Source organism: Mustela lutreola, chromosome 16, assembly GCF_030435805.1.
Source record: "Mustela lutreola isolate mMusLut2 chromosome 16, mMusLut2.pri, whole genome shotgun sequence".
In the NCBI taxonomy this organism is placed as follows: Eukaryota; Metazoa; Chordata; class Mammalia; order Carnivora; family Mustelidae; genus Mustela; species Mustela lutreola.
Genome location: NC_081305.1, coordinates 58,373,250 through 58,396,000, shown reverse-complemented (window position 1 = coordinate 58,396,000; position 22,751 = coordinate 58,373,250). Strand labels below are relative to the sequence as shown.

Genomic DNA, 22,751 nt, shown 5'->3' with positions numbered 1-22,751 from the left:
AACCCCCTCCTCCCTTGGAACCAGGAGCCTAAGACCCCCCCAGTCCTGTCTTCCCTCAGACTGAGGAGCCTGTGCCCCCAGGCTCTCTTCCCTCAGACCCACAGTCTGGGCCTGCAGCTCTTCTGACTCTGGGCACCTCCAGGCTAAGACCTCTTCCTTCCATACAAGGTCCCATGGAGGCCCAGAGCCAACAGGGCCACATGCAAACGTCTCCCGGTGAAGGATCCAAAACACTGGGGCATACCCTCCCAGGCCTCCGTGGAAGGTGGGGCAGCCCCTCAGAGCTCACCTGAGGAACAGGGCACAGGTGCTCTGGCCCAGCACGTAGTCGGGAAGCACATCACCAAACTCCCAGGGCACATTACGCACAAACTTCAGCACGGGGTTGCCCCTCTGGGGAGGGAGGAAGGGCCAAAGCCATTAACTGGAATAGCCCTGGGACTACTGCCACCCCAGGGCCCCCTCCCCCACCACCATCAACACCTCCCCACCTCTTCCTGCCTGTGCCTGTGGTCCTCCTCTCCAGAGTCTACCTCCTCAGCCTGAAATGTCCTTGGTGCTTGGGCTCTGACCTAGGCCCCTCCCCCCAGCCCTGAGCCTTAACTAAAGGATCCCTGAGTCGCTCTAGCTCAGCCCTCTCCCCTGGCCCGACGTGTATGTCCTGGGTTTGTGGGACACTTCCTCCAGGAGGTCTGCCTCACTGCCTCCCCATGCCCTCAGCATCAGCCCTCACACCTGCCCCTCCAACAGGCCCCACTTCGGGGACAGCCCCACCATTCAGAGACCCGAGCCTGGTCATGGACATGTCCCTCTCCCCCTCCTCCTCCAGTTAGGATGTCTACCTGAGACAGGATCCCATTTCCATTTTTAAAGGATTACTCTGGGGCATCTGGGTGGCTCAGTCAGTTAAGCATCTGCCTTGGGCTCAGGTCATGATCCCAGGGTACTGGGATGGAGCCCTCTACCCCTCCCCGCTGCTCATGATCTCTCTCTCTCTCAAATAAACAAAATACTTTTTTAAAAAAGATTACTGGACACAGGGTGGCTCAGTGGGCTAAGCCACTGCCTTCGGCTCAGGTGGTGATCCCAGAGTTCTGGGATAGAGTCCCACATCGGGCTCTCTGCTCCTTGGGGAGTCTGCTTCTCCCTCTAACCTTCTCCCCTCTCATGCTCTCTCTCACTCTCACTCTCTCAAATAAATAAATAAATAATTGGATCACCTTGTCCCCTTCACACCCACAAGAATGGCCGAAACGGTCAAAAAGACAGACAAGGAAAGGCAGTGAGGATCTGGGCAAACTGGAATGCCCGCCCACTGCTGGCGGGAACCTAAACCGATGCCGCGTTGGAGAAGATGGTTTGGCAGTTCCTAAAAAAGCTCACTCTAGAGCCGCCCCATGACCCAGCAAGTCCACGCCTGCATAAATTTCCCAGAGAATCGAAAACCCACATCTACCAAAAAACCTGAGCGCAAATGTTCAGGGCAGCATCTTCGGAATAACCAATGAGTACCAACAGTGGAGGGAGAAGAACCCTGGCCCAGCGCCCCCACACGCCGGAATACCCTCGGGCCCACGAAAGGGAAGGAAGGAAGCACGGACTCTCGCTTCCTCGTGGAGGAACCTGAAAGCCTTATGCCAGGTGAAAGGAGCCAGATGACAGCCGACAGCCATATGCGTGGTCTGCACTTTTTGGCTATTTGAAACAAACCTGCGGGGACCACTCGTGCCCCAGATTTTGTACGGATGTATGTTGTCTTTTCTCTGGAACATCTACCTAGAAGCAGACTTCCTGGGTCATACAGTAACTCTTATTTTTTCAAGATTTTATTTTTGTGGGAGGTGTCTGGGTGGGCTCAGCTGGTTAAGCAACTGACTCTTGTTTTCGGCTCAGGTCATGATCTCAGAGTCCTGGGATCGAGACCTGCGTCGGGCTCTCTGCTCAACGGGAAGCCTGCTTCCCCCTCTCTCTGCCTGCCTTTCTGCCTACTTGTGATCTGTGAAATAGATAAATGAAATCTTAAAAAAAAAAAAGTATATATATTTCTAAGTAATTAAACTTAACATGGGGCTCAAACCTACAACCCTGAGGTCCACCAACTGAGACAGCCAGGCGCCCCACTAACTCTATGCTTAAGTGTTTGAGGAACTGCCAGACTGTTTTCCAAGGTGGCTGCACCGTTGTGCATTCCCACCAGCAGCCCATGTGGGCTCCAGTTCCTCCATGGCCTCGAGACCCTCTCTATGGCCCCTTGATGACAGCCATCTCATGGGCATAAGCTGCTACCCCACTGTGATCTTGATTTGCATGTCCCTGCCAGCAGACAATACTGCGCATCTTTTCACATTCTCGGGTCCTACCAATATCTCTGTAAGTGGCTGCTCTTCTGCAGAACAGGACCTCTGCCAATGGCAGAGCACCTGGCGACCTCTGAACATATCTGCCGACTGCAGGCAGGCGAAACCTTGTTTCAAAGGCACAGATGAATTAAGTCACTCAAGATCACACAGCTACTGTGTGCCAGAGCAGGATGCGAACTCAGGCCTGCGTTGGAGAAACAGTTTTTGGTGGGGCACCTGGGTGGCTCAGTGGGTTAAGCCTCTGCCTTCGGCTCAGGTCATGATCTCAGGATCCTGGGATCGAGCCCCGCATTGGGCTCTCTGCTCAGTGGGGAGCCTGCTTCCCCCTCTCTCTGTGCATGCCTCTCTGCCTACTTGTGATCTCTCTCTCTGTCAAATAAATAAATAAAATCTTAAAAAAAAAAAAAAAAGAAACATTTTTTGGGGGCGCCTGGGTGGCTCAGTGTTAAAGCCTCTGCCTTCGGTTCGTGTCTTGATCCCAGGGTCCTGGAATCGAGACCCACATCGGGCTCTGCTCAGCATGGAGCCTGCTTTCCTTCCTCTCTCTCTGCCTGCCTCCCTGCCTACCTATGATCTCTGTCTGTCAAATAAATAAATAAAATCTTAAAAAAAAAAGAAAAAAAAGAAACAATTTTTGAATGAATGAACAAACCCGGGGGACAGGAAATTTAGTTGCACTAACGTGGTTGCACCCCCAAAAAGAAGAGTCAGAGTGTTACAGACTAAACTTTTGTGCCCTCCCCCCAAATTCACATGTGGAAATCCTAACTCATGATGTGATGTTATTAGGAAGTGAGGAGAGGTGATTTGGTCATGAAGGTGGAACCCTCGTGAAGGGGATTAAGGCCTTCATAAAAGGGACCCCAAAGCGTTCCCTCGCCCCTTCTGCTGTGTAAGGACACAGTGAGAAGACAGCAGTCTATGAACCAGGGTCCTTCCTGGATACTGAATCTGCCAGGGCCTTGATCTTGGACTTCCCAGGCTCCAGAACTCTGAGAAATAAATGTTTGCTGTTTAAACTACCCGGCCTATGGTATTTTTGTCATAACAAACAACAGGACACGAGGCAACCTCAGCTCATACGTAGTACTTGAATAGATGAATGAAAGAGGGGCCCAGCCTGGAGCACAGTGGCCAGAGCTCAGCCTCCCTTCCACTACCCACCAGAACTCCCCGCCCCATAACCCAAGTTACCCCCACTTCTCCATCCCCTCCTTACCTGGCGGGGGCTCACAATGATGCTGCTGGATTTCGCCCCTGGTTTGGGGGCCTGATTAGCAGTCTCTCCTGCCAGGGGCTCAGGCCCCTGGGGTTGTGATGCTCCAGCCCCTCCTGGAGGTCCCGAGATGGCATACTCAGCATATGTCTGAGGGGCTGCCTGAGGCAAGGTCTCCATGGTGGGTAGGCTCCGGGTAGATTTGAATAAGGGCTTGACCTGTGCAGGGGAGGGGAGTGTCAAAGTCAAAATCGAGCCGCTTCTCCCCACTCCTCAGCCTCTGCACTGGTCCCGGCAACCGTCTTCTCTCCCTTGGACCCCTGCAGTCACCTCCTCACCAGCTCCCTGCCGACACCCTTACTCCCCACAGTCTCTTCACTGTCATTTCATGACCCTCTGTTTGGAGACCTCGGTGGCTCCCATCTCAGAGCAAAAGCCAAAGCTGTCACCACAGCCCACAAGACTCTGGACGATCTGTCCCTGCCCCCTTGCCTCATGAGGGTCTCACCTCTCACCTCTTTCCCTTTGCTCTCTCTAGTCTAGCCCCACTGGCCTTCTTGCTGCCCTCGAACTCCCTGGGGCCTTTGCGCTGGCTGTCCCTTCTGCCTCCAGATGTTTTCACATAGCTCACTCCCTCACCTCGTTCAGATCACGGCGAGATGTCACCTCCTCAGAGAAGCAGTCCCTTCAAGTAAGGTAGCACCTTTCCCCCATCACCCCCTATACCCTTGACCCACTTTGTTTTTCTTCCTAGCCCCTAGTGATCAGCCGGTCCTCAGTACCAGCCAATTGTTTTCCCGTAGGAATGCATCCTCAGTGTTGTCAGCTCCTTCCATTTACCAAAACATGCCAAAAGCGCAGGCTTTCTTTTTAATTGCAAAGTCTTCCAATTCTCAAACGTCAGCAATAAACTGAAGTTTTGCAAACCAGGGTGCCTGCCACATAAAACAGGGCTTGCCGGTTCGCTGTCCCTGCCTGGAGCCCTCTCTTAGAATCACGACATTTTACAGAAAAGGAAACAGACTTGCGGAGCAGAGATGTTTTCCCAAGGTGACCCAGGTCCCATTTCCTAATCCACACGGGTGGCCACAGGACCGTTCTTGTCCTCCTTCCTCTCAATCGCCCGCCCAGCCTCCCAGCCTTCTCCGCATCTCCTCATCCTACCCCTGCAGGAGGAGCCTCATCCTCCTCCAGCGGTATGAAGAATTTCTTCCTCGTGGGTGGCCCAGAGGGCTGCCGCACTCCCTCTTCGTCCATCCCAAGGTTCTTCTGGGGCCTGGAAATGAAGACATGGCGGCGGGGGCGAGGGAGACACCAGGGCCTGCATTCCCATCCTCCAAGTAGGAACCCCCACTCACAGCCAGCCCACCCCAAAAATCCCGGCGCTCCGCAGCGACCAGTTCCAAACACCCAGTGCCCCGGATTCTTTAAAGCCCCGCCCACAGGGAGCCTCCACCTTCAGCTCGCCCCGCCCCTCACCGGTCTAGGCGTTCATTAGCCCCGCCCCTCACGGTCCCCACTTTCTATTCGCCCCGACCCCCGTTGGTCCAGTCCAGCCTCCGTCCCCTCCTTCCCGCCCACAGGGTTCGCACCTGATACCCTCCCCTGGCTCCATCTCGTCCTTCTCTGAAACACTACAACGACTGATTGGCTCCTGTGGCTGCCAATCGCCTCCTCCTCCCCCCGCCCCCTCTCGACCGGGCCGGCGGTCGGAGCGCCTCGAAGACTCACCCTTGTCTCCGAGCCGCGAGTGAAAAACCGGAGAGGGACCGAGGCTTCCCACCGCCGACGCGGCCAGCGCGTCCCCGGGCTCGCCGCACTTCCGGTCTCTCTAGCCCCCGATCCCGCTCTCACCGTTCCCCAGAGGGGTAGAGCTTCGAGAGGGGCGGTCGCTGCGCAGCTCTCTATGGTCCTGGAGGACTGCGGAGGTTTGGGTTGGAGAGAGCGGTTGACCAGCCACCTGGACATCTCCGGTTGCCGAGAAGTTCAGTTTCGGTGCTCTTATAAGGCACCTGCTTGTGCTCGAGCTCCGGACAGGATTCACTGCGGGGGTGGGGGGGAGATGGCGGGAGATCAAATTAGGTTCTCCCCGGGGCATTTGGGTGGCTCAGTGGGTTAAGCCTCTGCCTTCGGCTCAGGTCATGATCTCAGGGTCCTGGGATGGAGCCCCGCATCGGGCTCTCTGCTCAGCAAGGAGCCTGCTTCACCCGCCCCCCTCTCTGCCTGCTTGTGATTTCTCGTTCTGTTAAATAAATAAATAAAACCTTAAAAAAAAAAAAAAACCTAGGTTCCTCCTCTCAGTCCAGACTTGGGTTACATCCCAGCTCTGGGCCATTGACTTGGCCTCGGTTTCCACATTCATTTATTCGTTCATTCCACGCGTACTCCCGAGCGCCTCCTCTGTTCCTGGCCTTGGGCGGGGCAGTGCTAGCGACTCAGCAGTGACCACTGACAACCACTGCTCCCTCCTGTCCTGGAGCTCCCACTCCAGTGGGCGAGACACACTTGAGTTCCCAGTGACGGCCCGGAGTGGGCAAGGCTGGGATGGGAGACCCGGGACCCCCGGCGGGAGGGGAGGGGTGAGAAGGGGCCGCAGAACCGAGCCCCAGGGTAGGGAAGGGCTTCCTGGAGGAAGAGACATCTGAGCAGAGACCTGGTTGATGAGTTAGAATTAGTCATTTCCTGAAAGAACAGCATCACACTGTTCTAACTTGTGGCTCTCCGGTTACTAAGGAGAGAGAACATCTTTTTGTTGAGTTTATTGGTCTTTATTGGTCTGTGGATTGCTTGCTCATATCCTTTGCCCATTTTTTTAATGGGGTTGTATGCCTTTTTTTTTATTAGTCTTAATTTGTAGGAGTACTTTATGGATTCTGATTCTAATTCTTAGTTATGTATATTCCAAGTATCCCCTCCTAGTTTGTACTTTGTATTTTAACTATTTATTTATGTCAGAGAATTCTTAGTGTTTATTCAGAACTGTTTATCAGTCTGTTAGGTGCTGACTTTGGGTTTTGGTGTGCTGTTTAAGAGAACTGCTATACCCCCAAGGTCATAAAAATATCCTGTAATTACTTTTAATACTTTCAGAGTCTTGATTTTGTTTCTGTCTTTAATCCATATAAGATTTAATTTTGAAGATGCACTATGGCAGGAATTTATGATGAATGTAGTCAACTGTCCCAATACGGCGGGACAGAGAACCTGATTTGGGGCTCGATCCCAGGACCCTGAGATCATGACCTGAGCAGAAGGCAGCAGCTTAACCCACTGAGCCACCCAGGCGCCCTGTCTTTACTGTTCTTACACCTTTTCTCTTCTAGATGGAGTTTAGCAGCTTAGAATTTCAATAAATTGACGGTTTCATTTTTTCAAAGATTTTATTTATTTATTTGAGACAGAGAGAGTGTGAGAGAGTGCACAAGCAAAGGGGAGGGGCAGAGAGAGAAGCAGACTCTGGGCTGAGCAGGGAGCCGGACACAGGGGGGTTGATCCCAGCATCCTGGGATCATGACCTGAGCCAAAGGCAGACCCTTAACTAACTGAGCCATCCTAGGGGCCTCAGCTGATGGGTTAAATAAAGACATCTTTTTCATATACCTGAATATACTGATTGTCTCTCTCTCTCCAATGATTCCAGCTTTTGTTAGGAGCCTACTATAAAAGTTTTTTATAAATAACTTTTATTTATACAATTGATTCATAAATATATTTTTTATTAGTCTCCTAGGAGAACTGTAACAAGGTACCCAAAACTGGGTGGCTTAAGTGACAGAAATGAATTGTCTCACGGTTCTGAAGGCTACAGGTCCAAAGTCAAGGTGTTGGCAGGGCTGTGTCCCCTCCTAGTGAACAAGGAAAAGGATCAGGAAAGGATCTGTTCCAGGCCTTTCTCCCAACTGCTGGTAGCCTCAGGAGTTTCTTGGCTTGTAGATGGCCATCTTCTCTCTGCGTCAGGGTCTTTTCCGTGCGTGTGTCTGTCTCTGTGCCTAAACTCCCCTGTTTATAAAGACACCAGTCAAACTGGATTAGGGCCCATGCTAATGACCTCATTTTAACTTGATTATCTCTGTAAAGACCTTATTTCCAAATAAGGTCACATTCTGAAGTACCGGGGGTTAGGACTCCAATACATCTTTTTTGGAGGACAAGCGTCAACCCATAACAATTCTGTTACTTTTTATAACCTTCTTTCTTCAGAATTCATTTTACTATTTGCTTGAGTCCATTCACTTCTAATGCTTTCAGAGAGCTTTCTGGATTGTCATGTTCTGAGTCTGGCTCATCTCAAAGGTAACTTCATTTTGTCCTCACAATTGGAATCTCTGATTCTGGGTTTCTAGTTATTTTTCTTGCAAAGTTAGAAGATACCCGTCCTATCTCTCTGGCTTGTGCATGGCTGATAGAAAGCGTACCGTCCCCATGATTCTCCCTCCTACCTATGCAGGCTCATCACTGGGTGTAATTCTCCCCCAAGGTCACCTACTAGCTGTGTGACCTTTTGCCAGCCACTCAGCTTCTCTGTGCATATCAGTTTGCTCATCTCTAAAATGGGGATGGGGTGCCTGGCTGATGCAGTCAGTAGAGTGAGTGACTCTCAGTCTCTGGGTGGTGAGTTTGAGCCCCATGTTGGGTGTAGCAATTACTTAAAAATAAATAAATAAAATAAACTTTAAAAATAAATAAGATGGGGGGGCACCTGCCTGGGTGGCTCAGTCGGTCCTGGGATCAAGTCCCACATCCAGCTCCTTGCTCGGTGGGGAGCCTACTTCTCCCTCTGCCTGCTTGTGTGCTCTCTCTTCCTCTCTTTCTCTCTGACAAATAAATTTTTTTAAAAATCTTAAAAATAAATAAGATGGGAATAACAATAGTAGATGTGTTTCGAGAATGGAATGAGTTACGTGTCACAAGCCTAAAACTACACTTGGCACACGGCAGGTGCTATATTTGATTTGAGTTTGTCATAAAAATAAAATAGCCCTAACCAAGTCCTGGACAGCAGGGCCTGGAGCTGTTGTGGCCACTGCTGTATTACCGTGTCCCTGGCCACCTCACCCTACCTCCCCACCTCCCTCACCCCTCCCCACTCACACACTCCCTAACCGCCAGGCTCCACCCCCCAGAGCCTGACAACCAGAAGGGGCTACCAAACAGGGTATTGTGTGAATGAGCAGAGAGCAGAGGCCAAGCACTACAGCAAGCAACTGTACTGCTAGGGGTCTCAGTTTCCCCATCTGTAACTGCTGAGGATTCAGTAAGACCACAGGGAACTGTATCGAGATGGACAGTTCACCCATCCCTTGAATCTCTACATACTGAGCACCTACTATGTGCCAGGTACCGGGGACACAGTGGTGAACAAGTCAGCCCAGGTCCCTGCCCTGTGGGGCCGATGGTCTCATGGAGGAGACAGGCCACGAGAAGGTAGCAAATCAGAGAGTTTCAGAGGGCCACCTGTGCTATGAAGAAGAAAAAGCATGGCGCTGTGAGGCAGGTGATGCGGGAGGAGGTCTCACACTGTCACAGGGTGAGGAGCTCTATAAATAATAAAAATATTGCCACCAACTAGAGTCCCATCAAAATAGGTTGAGCACTTACTATGAGCTAAGGTCTCACGATAATCTTCCCCTTAAGTATCGACAGGTCATTTGACATATGAGGGAACTGAGTCCCCAGCGACACAGAGAAGGACCATGGAAATGTGTCCCTGAATCCAAGGGCAAGAGATTGTATTCTAGAAAGAGACCAGCCTGGGTGGGACTTAATTTCTCCCTTGTGGGAATGGAATTGCCAAACCAACCTGCAACTCGGGCCTTTTCCGCCAGGGGGCGATGTCGCCCCGCAAGAGGATTTGGGGTGTAGGGGCGCGGGGAGCGGCTCTGCCAGAGTCTCCGCGCTCGGCGCCCTGGGACGAGACCCCGCGCAGGCGGCCTCTTCGCTACTTCCGACTCGATTCTTTGGGGGCAGAAATGTGGCAAAGGCCCAGCCGCTTGCGGTTACTGTAACGCCGAGCCTGTTGGCATTAGCGTGCGGAAAAGTTGCCCTCGGTTCTACATCATTTCCGAGTTTGATTTCTACTCGATTCCCTAACAGAACTTTCGGATCCTGCTTTCGAAGCTTCCCGACTCCCAGAGTGGCGAGCTCGAATGTCGCACCTGTCCCCGCTCTGATTCCGCGCCCTCCTTCCAAACGCTCCAAGTTCAAAACCCAGCCGCAATTCCAGTTCCCCGGGTGGCTTCTCGAACCAGACCCTTGTTCCAGTGTCCAAACCTTCCCCTAATCCTAACTTTGCGTTTCCTCTGCGCCTCGGAGATATTGGAACGGAGACGGAGAATATGGGGACCCCCGCCCCTAATTCCGCCAGAGGAACTCTGGGCGGGGGGCACAGAGCCGCCATCCGAAGGCTCTGGAAGCGGGGGTGCGGCTGAGGGGCGCAGTGACCAGGCCGGCGTCCCCACCCGCCTCTAAACTTAGCCGCAGTGACGCGCGGCCCGGCGATCGCGCGCCGAGGCTGGGGACGCAGGGGGGCCAGAGCGGAGGGGGGCGGCTCCGCTCAGCGAGCCTCTATTTATAGCGCCCGGAGCCCGAAATAGCGCGGAGCGGAGCGGCCTGCATGACGCGGGAGCCGCCGGGGACTGACTCACCCGGCCCCGAGCGGCGGCCCCCGGATGGGGGACAGTGGAGGCGCCCGGCCCGACCCCGCGCCATCCCTGGCACCTCTTCTGCCCGGCCGTCCCAAGTCTGCACCGGTCGCTGGGGTTGGATATGCAGCAAAACGGAGGATCTGCAGCACGAGAGACTGAGGTTAGATCAGAGGTGGGACTTCCCCCGGAGGCCGCAGAACCAAGGAACTAACTTTGTTTGCTTGTTTATTTTTTCTGCCTAATGCGGGGCTTGAGCTCACGACCCTGAGATCCAGAGTCGCATGCTTTACCGACTGAGCCAGCCAGGGGCCCCCTCCAGAAACTAACTTTATACAAAAAGAGGTTGGGAAGGAAGGGAGATTTAAAAAAACAAAACAACAACAACAACAACAAAAACACCTAGATATGCACACCTAATTTCCCACCAGCAAAAGGATCGAAGCATTTTTTTCTTTTTAAAGATTTTATCTATTTGACAGAGAAAGACACAGGGAGAGAGGGAACACAAGCAGGGGGAGTGGGAGAGGGAGAAGCAGGCTTCCCGCAGAGCAGGGAGCCTGATGAGGGGCTCAAACCCAGGACCCTGGGATCAGGGACCCCAGCCGAAGGCAGACGCTTAAGGACTGAGCCACCCAGGCACCCCAGGACTGAAGGATCTTAGAGACAGACGAACACAATAACCTGGCCAGTCAGTCCCGAGACTAGAGCTGTCCCCCTCTCCAGTGCTCTTTGGGTGATCCTCCCACTGCCTGGAATGCCCTTCCCTATTACCCCATTTTTAAGAACTCATGTCTATTAGGGACCCGGTGCTAAGGACAATCCCCCACAAATGAAAACGCTGTGACCCACTGGACTTGGAGCGCCCCAGGGATAGGGCCAAGCCGGTCTCAGTCATCACCACGTCCCTAGCACCGCCCAGCCCAAGACAGGGCTCCAGAGAAATTAACTACATGCACAAAAAGTGTTGGTAATAAAATGACGTTTCCCAAATTATAACAGCAAATGTTTATTGTATGCTCCATGCCAGACAGGCGTCGGAGAGTCATCTCCTCTGGGTCTCACTACAACCTTCGTAGAAGAGGTGCTTTTACCATTTTAATGACTCCTATCCCCATGTTAGAAATGAAGAAACCCCCGCTCAAAGAGTATCTGAGCTCAGAGAGTATCTCAGGTCAGAAAACATACAAGCTCCTCTGGCTTGTACGCAGAGCTGCCTCTTGAACGAGGTCACCTGGTCCCCATAGGTGTTCAGTTTCCCAGGATACTGTCTCTAAGCTCTATCAAACCCGAAGCTAAGGAATGATTCTCAAAGTGCAGTCCACGGAACCCTGGAGGGGGTTCCCCAGCCTTCTTTCAAGGGATTCAAGAGGCTAAGATGTTTATAATAATATTAAGACACTTACCTGCCTTTTTCATAATCAACGTCTCACAAGTGTACAGTGTAGCCTGTATAATATCACAATACACTAAACACAGCTGCAGATATGAGGACACACAGCTCTCTACTCTTGAGGCCAGACATTAAAGTGACCTGCAAAAATTATAAAACGATGTTCCTCTTCTCATTAAATTTTCTCTTGTTTTGGAGTCTATGGTTATTTTAATTTAAAAATATATTATTTTATGTTAACATGAAATTGTTTATTTTTTTTAAGATTTTTTTTTTAAATTTATTTGACAGTCAGAGATCACAAGTAGGCAGAGAAAGAGAGGGGGAAGCAGGCTCCCTGCTGAGCAGAGAGCCCGATTCAGTGGGGCTCCATCCCAGGACTCTGAGATCATGTCCTGAGCTGAAGGCAGAGGCGTTAACGCACTGAGCCACTGAGGCGCCCCAAAATTGTTTATTTTTTAAGCGAACCAAATGTTTTTTAAATTCCTCAGCTTTAATTTTTAATGCAGTAAATATTGAGAGATATAATGCAAATTAAAAAACTCTTTGAAAGAAAAAAATCCCACTCCTTGGGGTCCTCAATAACTTTTTTTTAAGGATTTTATTTATCTATTTGAGGGAGAGAGAAAGACTAAGAGAGAGCATGAGAGGGGAGGTCAGAGGGAGAAAGAGACTCCCAATGGGAGCCTGATACAGGACTTGATTCCAGGACTTGATCCCAGGACTCCAGGATCCCAACTTGAGTCAAAGGCAGTGGCTCAACCAACTGAGCCACCCAGGCACCCCTGGAGTCTGAAATCATTTTTAAGAGCATAAGCAGTCCTGAGACCAAAAAGTTTACAAATCACTGAACTAATAATCATATACCCATTAAGTGTTATATAAAGGACAAGAATGTGGAACATTCTTGTGGCTCAGCTGGTTAAACGTCTGCTTTCAGCTCAGGTCATGATCTCAGGGTCCTGGGATTGAGCCCCGCATCAGGCTCTCTGATCAGCAAGGAGCCTGCTTCCCCCTCCCCCTCTGCCTGCCTCTCATCTACTTGTGATCTCTCTCTCTGTGTCAAATAAATAAATAAAATCTTAAAAAAAAATCTTCGAACAAGGGGCGCCTGGTTGACCCAGTGGGTTAAGCCTCTGCCTTTGGCTCAGGTCATGATCTCAGGATCCTCAAGCCCCACATCGGATTCTCTGCTCATCAGGGAGCCTGCCTGCCTTTCTGCCTACTTGTGATCTCTTTCTCTGTCAAATAAATAAATAAATAAATAATCTAAAAAACAAAAAGCAAAAAGAAACCAAAACACTTCTCTGATCCCCATTGAACATTAAATATATATATATATATATATTAAATATATATATATATTTATATATATATATACTTTATATATATATATATATTCAAAAAAAATCTTCAAACAAACAAAAGATTTCCAACTATCTTTGTTTTTTTTTTTAAGATTTTATTTATTTATTTGTCAGACCGAGAGGACAAGCAGAGGGAAAAGCAGGCTCCCCACTGAAGGAGCCAGACATGGGACTCAATCCCAGGACCCTGGAATCATGACCAGAGCAGAAGGCAGATGCTCAACCGACTGAGCCAGGCATCTCTATCTTTGTATTTTTAATAACAAATAAAATTTCATTAACACAAATATTTGGTAGTTGGCCTTCTAACAGGCCATCTGGCCAAATTCTTTTTTTTTTTTTTTTAAGATCTTATTTTTTTATTTGACAGAGAGAGACACAGCCAGAGAGGGAACACAAGCAGAGGGAGTGGGAGAGGGAGAGGCAGGCTTCCTGCAGAGCAGGGAGCCTGATCCCAGAATCCTGGGATCATGACCTTAGTTAGAGGCTGACACTTAATGACTGAGCCACCCAGCCACCCCCTGGCCAAATTCTCATACCAAAATAGTTTGCTCAGTCTTTCTGTTTTTCCTTGAAAATGATCCAAAGGGCAGTTTTCTTTCTTGCTTCCCGATCTTTCCATCTCATTTATTTTTCTTGTCTTATAGCATTTGCAAAGACTTCCAGGACTGTGTCAAATGGCAAGGTTGATCAATTCTCGTGCATTGCACATCACAACCCTCTAAGATGACTTATTATTCCCATTTTATAGAGGGAGAAACTGAGACCCAGAGAAGTTATTCTGTTGCCCAAGACCACACGGCAAATAAACAGTCAATCCAGGATTCCAACCAAAGCTTGTGTTTTCAATCACGGCCTTAAGAGGAAATTCAGTAAATATTCTATTTTTTTTTTTCAACAGGCAATACCCTGCAAGTTTCCACAGGGACCTCTGAATCTTGAATTACGAATGTGGGGGAGGGTGGGCTGAGGTCTGGGTCTGGCTCTGCCCCCTTGCCTAGACTCAGTTTCCTCTTGTGACGGAGGGTTGGAAGAGATGGTATCTGAAAGCCACAGAAAGTCTGCCTTCCGAGTGGCAGAGACAGGCCCCCAAATACATTGTATTCATTTCCTGTGGCTGCCTAACAAAGTACCACAAACTTGGGTACTGCTGGTGGCTTAAAACAACAGAATTTTGTTCTTCCACCATTCTAGAAGCCGGAAATCCTAAATCCAGGTGTCAGCAGCAGACCCACGCTTCCCATCCCCTACGCCCCCCCCAAAAGGATCTGGGGAGTTCCTTCCTTGCCTTTTCCAGCTTCTGGTGGCTCCAGGCACTCCTGGGGCTTGTGGTCTGATCATACCAGTCTCTTTGTGGATCTTCACAAAGCTTCTCCTCTACTATCTGGGTCCCATCGCGCGCCCTGCCTTTGTCTTGTGAGGACACGTGCGTTGGGTTGAGGGGCTGCTTGGATAATCCAAAATGATATCATCTGGAGAGCCTTACCTTAATTACACCTGTAATTAATTAATTACACCCTTTGTCCAAAGCACCTCCCATCCCCAGGGCTCAGGTAGACAAGTCTTGGGTGGGGGAGGGGTGCATCATTCAACCCATTACACAGATTGAACAAGAAAACTGAGAACAGGGAAGTACATGGCAGAGTTTGGACTGGGAGGTGTCCAGAGCTCCATGACTGCACACGTCCGTTCCAGCGTGGAATGGTGGAGAACCCTCCCTTGAGAATCCAGGTGACCTCTAGGCCCTCCATGAGGCTGTTAGAGGTGGTGTGTGCTGCCGACAAATTCTGGACAGCCTCCACTCTGAGGATGGGAAGTCTTGAAGGGAGTTTTCTTCTTCAGCTGTTTTTAAATATTTTATTTATTTATTTGAGAGAGAGAGAGATGGGGGGCGGCGCAAGGGAAGAGGAGATGGAGAAGGACAAGCAGACTCTGTGCTAAGAGCAGAGTCCCATGTGGGGCTCCATCTCACAACTCTGAGATCATGACCTGAGCACAAACCAAGAGCCGGTCACTTAACTGACTGAGCCCCCATTCTTCTACTGTTAATGTGGGGTTGAGGACCCCTCACACAAAAATTCTAAACAATAATAAAAGCCAACACTCACACAGCACTTAATTACGCCGGGCTCCATTCTGAGTGTTTAATATCTATTAACTCACTTAATCCCCACAGAACCCCGAGGTCCTTTTATAGAAGAGTAAACTGAGGTACCAAGATGTTGGATTTACAGAGCTAATATTGGAAGCCCGCAGTCTGGCTTCAGAGTCAAGGGTCTTTTTTTTTTTTTTTTTTTTTAAGATTTTATTTATTTCTTTGAGAGAGAGAGCACACACAAATGAGCCGAGGAAAGGGAGCAGACTCCCCGCGCTGAGCAGGGAGCCGGATGCGGGGCTCAATCCCAGGACCTCGGGATCATGACCTGAGCTGAAGGCAGAGGCTTAATGGACTGAGCCTTCCAGGGACTCTAAAATCTTGGGTCTGGACTGAAAGCCAAGACACGGTCTCCTGAGGGCACACTGTCACATGTTAAATCCGGACTTTGAGGGAGGCACCTCGGTCAATGAAGTGGCCACCCCTTGCTTGTAGCTCAGGTCATGATCTCACAGTCATGAAATTGAGCCCCCCATGGGGCTCTGTGTTCAGTGCACAGTCGGCTTGAGATTTTCTCTCCCTCTCCTTTTGCTCCCCTGCTCTCTCTTTCTCACCCTCTCTCTCTGAAATAAATAAATAAAATTAAAAAAAAAAATCTTGACTTTGAGGAAGCCCCACTCCTAGATCCGGGGTCAGGCGATCTATCTGGTGACGTCGTCAGATACGGCAGCCACTGGCTGAATGGCGGCGCTCTCGAGTGCTTGAAACTTGGCAGGTCCAAAACAAGAGGAGCCCTGAGTATGAAATCCACACTGGGATTCCAAGACTGAGTGCAACAAAAAACATGTACTGTAGCTCATTAAAAATTGCTGATAGCAGCAATGTGCACAATAGCCAAATTATGGAAAGAACCCAGATGTCCGTCAACAGATGAATGGATAAAGAAGATGTGGTTAAAAAAAAGAGAGAGACGCCTGGGTAGCTCAGTGGTTTAAAGCCTCTGCCTTCGGCTCAGGTCATGATCCCAGGGTCCTGGGATCCAGCCCCGCATCGGGCTCTCTGCTCAGCAGGGAGCCTGCTTCCCCCTCTCTCTCTTGCCTGCCTCTCTGCCTACTTGTGATCTCTGTCTGTCAAATTAATAAATAAATAAGAATATTTAATTTAAAAAAAAGACATGGTATATAGATACAACGGAATACTATGCAGCTATAAAAAGAAACAAAATCTTGCCATTTGCAAGGATGTGGATAGAACTAGAGGGTATTATGCTGAGCGAAATAAGTCAATCAGAGAAAGACAATTATATGATCTTTCTGATATGAGGAATTCCAGAGGCAGGGTGGGTAGTCATGGAGGGTAGCGAAAAAATGAAAAAAGATGGGATCAGGGAAGCAGACAAACCATAAGAGACTCTTAATCTCATGAAACAAACTGAGGGCTGCTGGGAGATGGAGAGGAGGGATAGGGTGGCTGGGTGATGGACATTGGGGAGGGTCTGTGCTATGATGAGTGCTGTGAATTGTGTAACTCTGACAATTCACAGACCTGTTCCCCTGGGGCAAATAATACACTATATGTTAATTGAAAAAAAATTTTTTTTAATTTTTATTTATTTATTTGACAGACAGAGATCACAAGTAGGCAGAGAGGCAGGCAGAAAGAGAGGGGGAAACAGGCTCCTGGCTGAGCAGAGAGCCCGATGCGGGGCTCAATCCCAGGACCCTGGAACCACGACTCGAGCCGAAGGCAGAGTCTTTAACCCACTGAGCCACCCAGGCGCCCCAAGAAGAATATTTTTTAAAAATGCTGACAGAGAGGGGCGCCTGGCTGGCTCATTCAGAAGGTATTGTGACTTTTGATCTTGGGGTTGTGAGTTTGAGCTCCATGTCCCTGTAGAGACTATTAAAAAAAAAAAAAAAAAACTTTAAAAACTGCGGATATTAAGTACATGTTGATATAATGTTTTGCATATATCCGGTTAAATAATACACACAAACAGAATTATTTTCACCTGTTTCTTTTTGCTTTTTTTAGGGCGGCTATTAGAACATTCAGACCAACACGTGGCTTGCGTCGTATTTTCCATGGGCAGCTCTGGTCCGTGGGACTTGTCCTCAGCACGTTCTCCATCTGAGGACACCGAACCTCAGGATTTCTTGTGATGTGCTCGAATAATCCATGCCAGAAGCACATTCAAGTGGTGTGACTGATACTTGTGTCAAACCATGGCCGCTAAAGGATGGTCTGAAATCGTTGCCGCCACCAGGTGCAGATGCCGCCACCAGGTGCAGATGCGGCCACTGTGTGTATAGAGTTTATTTTTTGTTCGGCAATTATGTAAGTGCGTGCTCTCCTGAGAATGCTACAAAATGAACATTTACAAAGCCCAGATAAATACTCAGCATAACTGGACAAGCCAGGCTTCCTCAAGGTTGAGAGTTCAAGTCTTGACTCCCTCCCTTCCCTGGCTGTGATTCCTTTGGTAAGTCACTTGTTCTCCCTGGGGCCCGGTTCCTTCATCCAGAAAGTGGGAATGTTTGTTCCTGGCCCTGAGGGTTATTGAGGGAACTCCTGAAGGCAGAATGTGCAAAGGAGGGGGATGGGGCACCTGGGTGGCTCAGTGGGTTAAGCGTCCGCCTTGGGCTCTTATGATCTCAGGGTCCTGGGACTGAGTGCCGCATCAGGCTCTCTCTCATCAATGAGCCTGCTTCTTCTTCTCCCTCTGCCCGCTGCTCCCCCTGCTTTTGCTCTTTGTCTCTCTCTGTCAAATAAATAAATAAAATCTCATTAAAAAAAAAAGAGAGAGAGAAGAAGAACGTGCAAAGGCCCAGCACACTGCCCAGCAGAGAACAAGCTCCAGCCGCCGACCAGTTTTTGTAGGGCTGGGGACCTGGCTTAGGTAGAGGGATCCATGCTAGGTTCTGAGCAGAAGGGATGGTTGAACTGGCCCTTGAAGGATGGAGAAATATTCACTAGGTGGACAAAGATGGGAAAGGTCTTCCAGGCAGAAGGAACAGAAGTTCAAGTTCATGTGGCATGAGGGAGCATAGCATGCTCAGGAAGAGGCAAGCAGCTTGGGTATGACTGAGGGCAGAATGAATATGTGTTGGGGGAAACGGAGGGCAAGGGGTGAGGATGAAGAAGCAGCAGCATGCAGGCCGCCGAAGGTCTTGTAGGTGATTGGACTGGAGCACTGGGGAGCCATAGCAGACTCTAAGCAGGAGAAAAACATGACAGAGCAAGTTTGTATTTTAGCAAGATCCTTCTGGATGGGAGGGGAGATAGAAATAGGGTAGGAGAACAGGGAGGAGAATGAAGTACCGACAAGGGATCAAGCAGAAAGGGGGAAGAGGCAGAACATATGAAATCTTTAAAAGACAGAATGACGGGTTGCCTGGATGGCTCAGCCAGTTAAGGTCATGATCCCAGGGTCCTGGGATTGAGCCCTGCATCAGGCTCCCAGCTCAGCAGGGAGTCTGCATCTCCCCCTCCTTCCCGCTCATGCGCTTTCTCAGCATCTCTCTCAAATAAATAAAATATTTTTTGAAAAAATAAAGGATAGGGCACCTGGGTGGCTAAGTAGGTTAAAGCCTCTGCCTTCGGCTCAGGTCAAGATCCCAGGGTCATGGGATGGAGCCCCACATCAGGCTCTCTGCTCAGCAGGGAGCCTGCTTCTCCCTCTCTCTCTGCCTACTTGTGATCTCTCTGTCTGTCAAACAAATAAACAAAATCTTAAAAATAAAAAAAAAATTTTAAAAAAGGGATAGTGGGGCGCCTGGGTGGCTCAGTGGATTAAGCCTCTGCCTTCAGCTCAGGTCATGATCTCAGGGTCCTGGGATTAAGCCCCCCCCCCATCCACATCAGGCTCCCTGCTGAGCAGAGAGCTTTCCCCTCCCCCTCTGTCTGCCTCTCTGCCTACTTGTGATCGATCTCTCTCTCTCTCTCTCTCTCTCTGTGTGTGTCAAATAATTAAATAATCTTAAAAAAAAAAAGATAGAATGAAGAGGAGGGACAAGCTATGGGGGGAAGAGAAAGAAGGCAACCAGAATGAGGGCAGACCTCTGGTCCAGGAGACGGAGTCAATGGTGGGCCTATCCCTGGGCTGGGGATCCTGGAGGAGAGCTGCTGAGGTCATGCAAGAGCTGCCAGACACTTGGGTCTAGAAGGCAGAAGAGATGGCAGGACTGTGACCAGGAGGCTGTCAGAGATCAGACAGGGCTGAAGTCCTGACAGTGGGAGAAGGTGGAAAGTGCAGCAGGGTAACCTCACATTGGCTATCCAGGACTGTGCGAAATGGCCCGGCCCAGGAAAGCAGCCTCATTCCCCAGGTTCTCATGATGGTCTACGCCTAAGGACATGGAGATGGACAGATCCAGAGCCCCACAGGAGTGCCCGATCAGTGGAAGAGCCTAGACGCACATAAGAAGTCCATGTCTCCATGGTGGGAGCATGTGATGAATGCAGGCTCTAGGAAGTACAGAAATATCTTCCCAAGGACTAGGGACAGTGGAAGCATCAGGACCAGTTCCAGGAAAGGGCTTGGAGAGGGAAAGTGAATTAATCAGAAGTCTCTCAGCTTTAAGTGCAAACATGTTTAGGGAAATGGATTGTCTCACATTAAAAAAAATTAAAAGGTCAAGGGGTCATACCAGCTTCAGACACAGCTTGATCCAGGAGCTCAAATATGATATGAAGTCACTGTCCAATCTCTAGTTTCCATATCTTTCAGGGTTTTTTTTTTTTTTTTTTTTTGTCCAGAGGACTTCCCTTGAAGTAGTAAACGTGGTCCCAGCAGCTTAGTGACCCCAAAGGGAAGAAAGGTCTCCTGCCCACTGGTTCCATCATACACAAACTGGATTGGACCCCACGTTCACCCTTGAAACCAGTGCTGTCATCAGAAGGCAGAAGAACTGGAATGTTCTGATTGGCTGGGTCCAGATCACATTCCCTTCCCCAGAAGGGGAGAGTGGGGTGAGATAAACAGGTGCACTGAAATTTAGAAAGGGGTGGTTTCCCAGAGGACAAGCAGAAGGCAGAAGGCTGGCAAAGCTACAGATGTCCATGAGGCTGGGAGAAATGGGAGGTGGGGAAACAGCTTCCTCACCTATTAATGGAGGATGGCAATAGCACCTTATCTCCTAGGTCTAGGGAGAGGATTCAGTGAAATAACGCAGGTGAGGCATTTAGCAGAGGCTAGGTGCTGAATAAGCAGCACCTATTTTTTTCTTTTCTTTTTTTTTTTTTTTAATGTGTATGTGCTGATGGTTTTGTTGTTGTTGTTGTTGTTGTTTAAAGATTTTATTTATTTACCTGACAGAGAGATCACAAGTAGGCATACAAACAGGCAGAGAGAGAGGGGGAAGCAGACTCCCCGCTGAGCAGAAAGCCCGATGTGGGGCTCAATCCCAGGACCCTGAGATCATGACCCGAGCAGAAGATAGAGGCTTAACCCACTGAGCCACCCAGGCGCCCCTATTTTTTTTTCCTTCTTTAAGATTTTAAGTAATCTCTATACCCAATGTGGGGCTGGAACTTATACCTTGAAATCAAGAGTCACACGCTCCAGGGAGCCAGCCAGGCGCCCTTGCGACTATTATTTTTAAAACATTCATTAATATTACCACCACCGCTGAGGACGGACGATCTCTATAACCTCGGAGGTAATAAGCTCCCAGGCACGGGATGAGACCTGAAGTTGAACAAGCACACATGGGGAGGTCATGCAGTCTACACTGTGCAAGTTCAGGGCCCAGCTGGTTTCTCTCCAGGCTGTTTTTTGGTTTTTCTGTTTGTTTGTTTGTTTTTTTAAGATTATTTATTTATTTATTTGACAGAGAGAAATTACAAGTACACTGAGAGGCAGGCAGAGAGAGAGAGAGAGAAGGAAGCAGGCTCCCTGCTGAGCAGAGAGCCCGATACGGGACTCGATCCCAGGACCCTGAGATCATGACCTGAGCCGAAGGCAGCGGCTTAACCCACTGAGCCACCCAGGCGCCCATGTTTGTTTGTTTTTAAACAAAGATTTTTATTTATTTATTTGAGAAAGAGAGAGAACGAGTGGTGGGGAGGGTCAGAGGGAGCCGGAGAGAGCAGCAGACTCCCTGCTGAGCAGGAATCAACATTTGGGGCTCCATCACAGGACCCAGAGATCATGACCTGAGCTGAAGGCAGCTGCTTAACAGACTGAGCCCCCCACGAGCCCTCTCTCCAGGCTTCTGCCTCCAGATCTGTGAAACAGGATGAGGGGGTTGAGTCAAAACACAAGGTGGGGGGGCTCAGTCGGGCCTGGAATGGAGTCCTGAATGGGGCTCCTTGCTCAGCGGGGAGCCTGCTTCTCCCTCTGCCTGCTGCTCCCCTGCTTGTGCTCTCTCCTTTGCTCTCGCTCTCTCTCTCTCTGACAAATAAATAAAATATTTTTTAAAAAATAAAATGGTTAAAAAAAAATAAAACACAAGGTCGTTTCAAATGCCCCTTCTCATCAGATGCCGCCACATCACCTCCTCAGGAAAAGGCCTTTCCTGACTACTCTTGCCAACATATCCCCATTCATTCATTCATTCATACAGGGCATCTCTATACCCAGTGTGGGGCTCAAACTCACAACTCCGAGGTCAAGAGTCACATGCTGTACCACGACTGAGCCAGCCAGGCGCCCCTATCCCCCCCTTTTTTTTAATGTATCATCCCTTATAGCACTTATCACAATCTGAAAACATCTTATTTACTTTCAGTCTCCCCCTTAGAACGTTAGCCCTCACGAGGGCAGGAATCTCTGTTTGTCTTGTTCACTGATCTGTCCACGTCACCTGCCACCGCGCCTGGCACACGGCCCACCCTTGATAAACAACCGTTGAACAAGGAGATAAATATCACTTCTGAGAGGTAGTGAGTCTCCCATTAAGAGGGGTATCTAGAAAAAAATAGAGGGAGAGAGAGATGTATCTAGGCTGAAGCAGAGGGATCGTACCTCGCAATTCATGATGCAAGGCCCCAACCCGGGTCCTCTCCAGCCTCAGTTTCCTCATTAATCAAATCGGTCCGCGGACGGAGGGACCCCTGGCCCAGCCCCTGCCTGCGATCCCCGCGGGGGCCGCCAGGGGGCGCGGAGCCTCAGCCCAAAGCCCGCCCGCGGCAGCCCGAGCCCCGGTGGACGCGTCCCGACGTTCCTGGAATGTTCTGAGCCCCGGCGAGCGGAACCCGGGAGGCTCCAGCGGATGCAGGCGACCGGAGCCGGCGGGCCGCGCTCCTCGCCGCGCAGGGGGGCGGCCAGGAGAGAGGTGACTCAGGCGCGCGCCCCCGGCCCCCAGTTCTCGCGAGGGGGCGCGCACGGCCTCGGGAACCCGCGCGGCGCCTAGTCCATTTTTACCCGAGCGCCGCTAAAAATAGTTGCCGCGCTCCGAGCCGAGCCCGAAATAGCGGCCCCCAGATAAGGCAGGACGACTCAGCGCTTCCGGGGAGCGGAAGGGGAGGCAGCGGGGGGCGGAGGATGGTGCCGGGCTCCGCGGGGCCTCGCCGCGCAGTCCCGGCCGGTACCCCCCCAACCCCCGCCCTCCGAACACCGCGCTGCCCTCGGCCTGTCCCCAGCCTGGCTTCACCCTCCCCGCTGCCCCCCTCGTTGCCCATCCTCTGTCCCTATCCACCCTCAGCGTCCCCTCCATTCCTAATCCCTGACCACTGGC

The 22,751-nt window shown here is 50.2% G+C and overlaps 1 protein-coding gene across 1 annotated transcript in view; it reads right to left on the bottom strand.

Moving 5' to 3' along the window:
• ERCC1 (ERCC excision repair 1, endonuclease non-catalytic subunit) overlaps window positions 1-22,379 on the bottom strand; it is a 31,674-nt gene extending 9,295 nt beyond the window's left edge. Inside the window, exons 1-6 of the mRNA XM_059153410.1 lie at window positions 22,040-22,379; window positions 10,221-10,360; window positions 5,308-5,619; window positions 4,741-4,852; window positions 3,580-3,795; window positions 290-393 (exon numbers count right to left, since the gene is read on the bottom strand). Of these exons, the coding sequence (XP_059009393.1) occupies window positions 290-393; window positions 3,580-3,795; window positions 4,741-4,833 (413 nt within the window). The 5' untranslated portion in view covers window positions 4,834-4,852; window positions 5,308-5,619; window positions 10,221-10,360; window positions 22,040-22,379. The remainder of the gene's footprint in view (window positions 1-289; window positions 394-3,579; window positions 3,796-4,740; window positions 4,853-5,307; window positions 5,620-10,220; window positions 10,361-22,039) is intronic.
• Window positions 22,380-22,751: the final 372 nt, after the last annotated feature.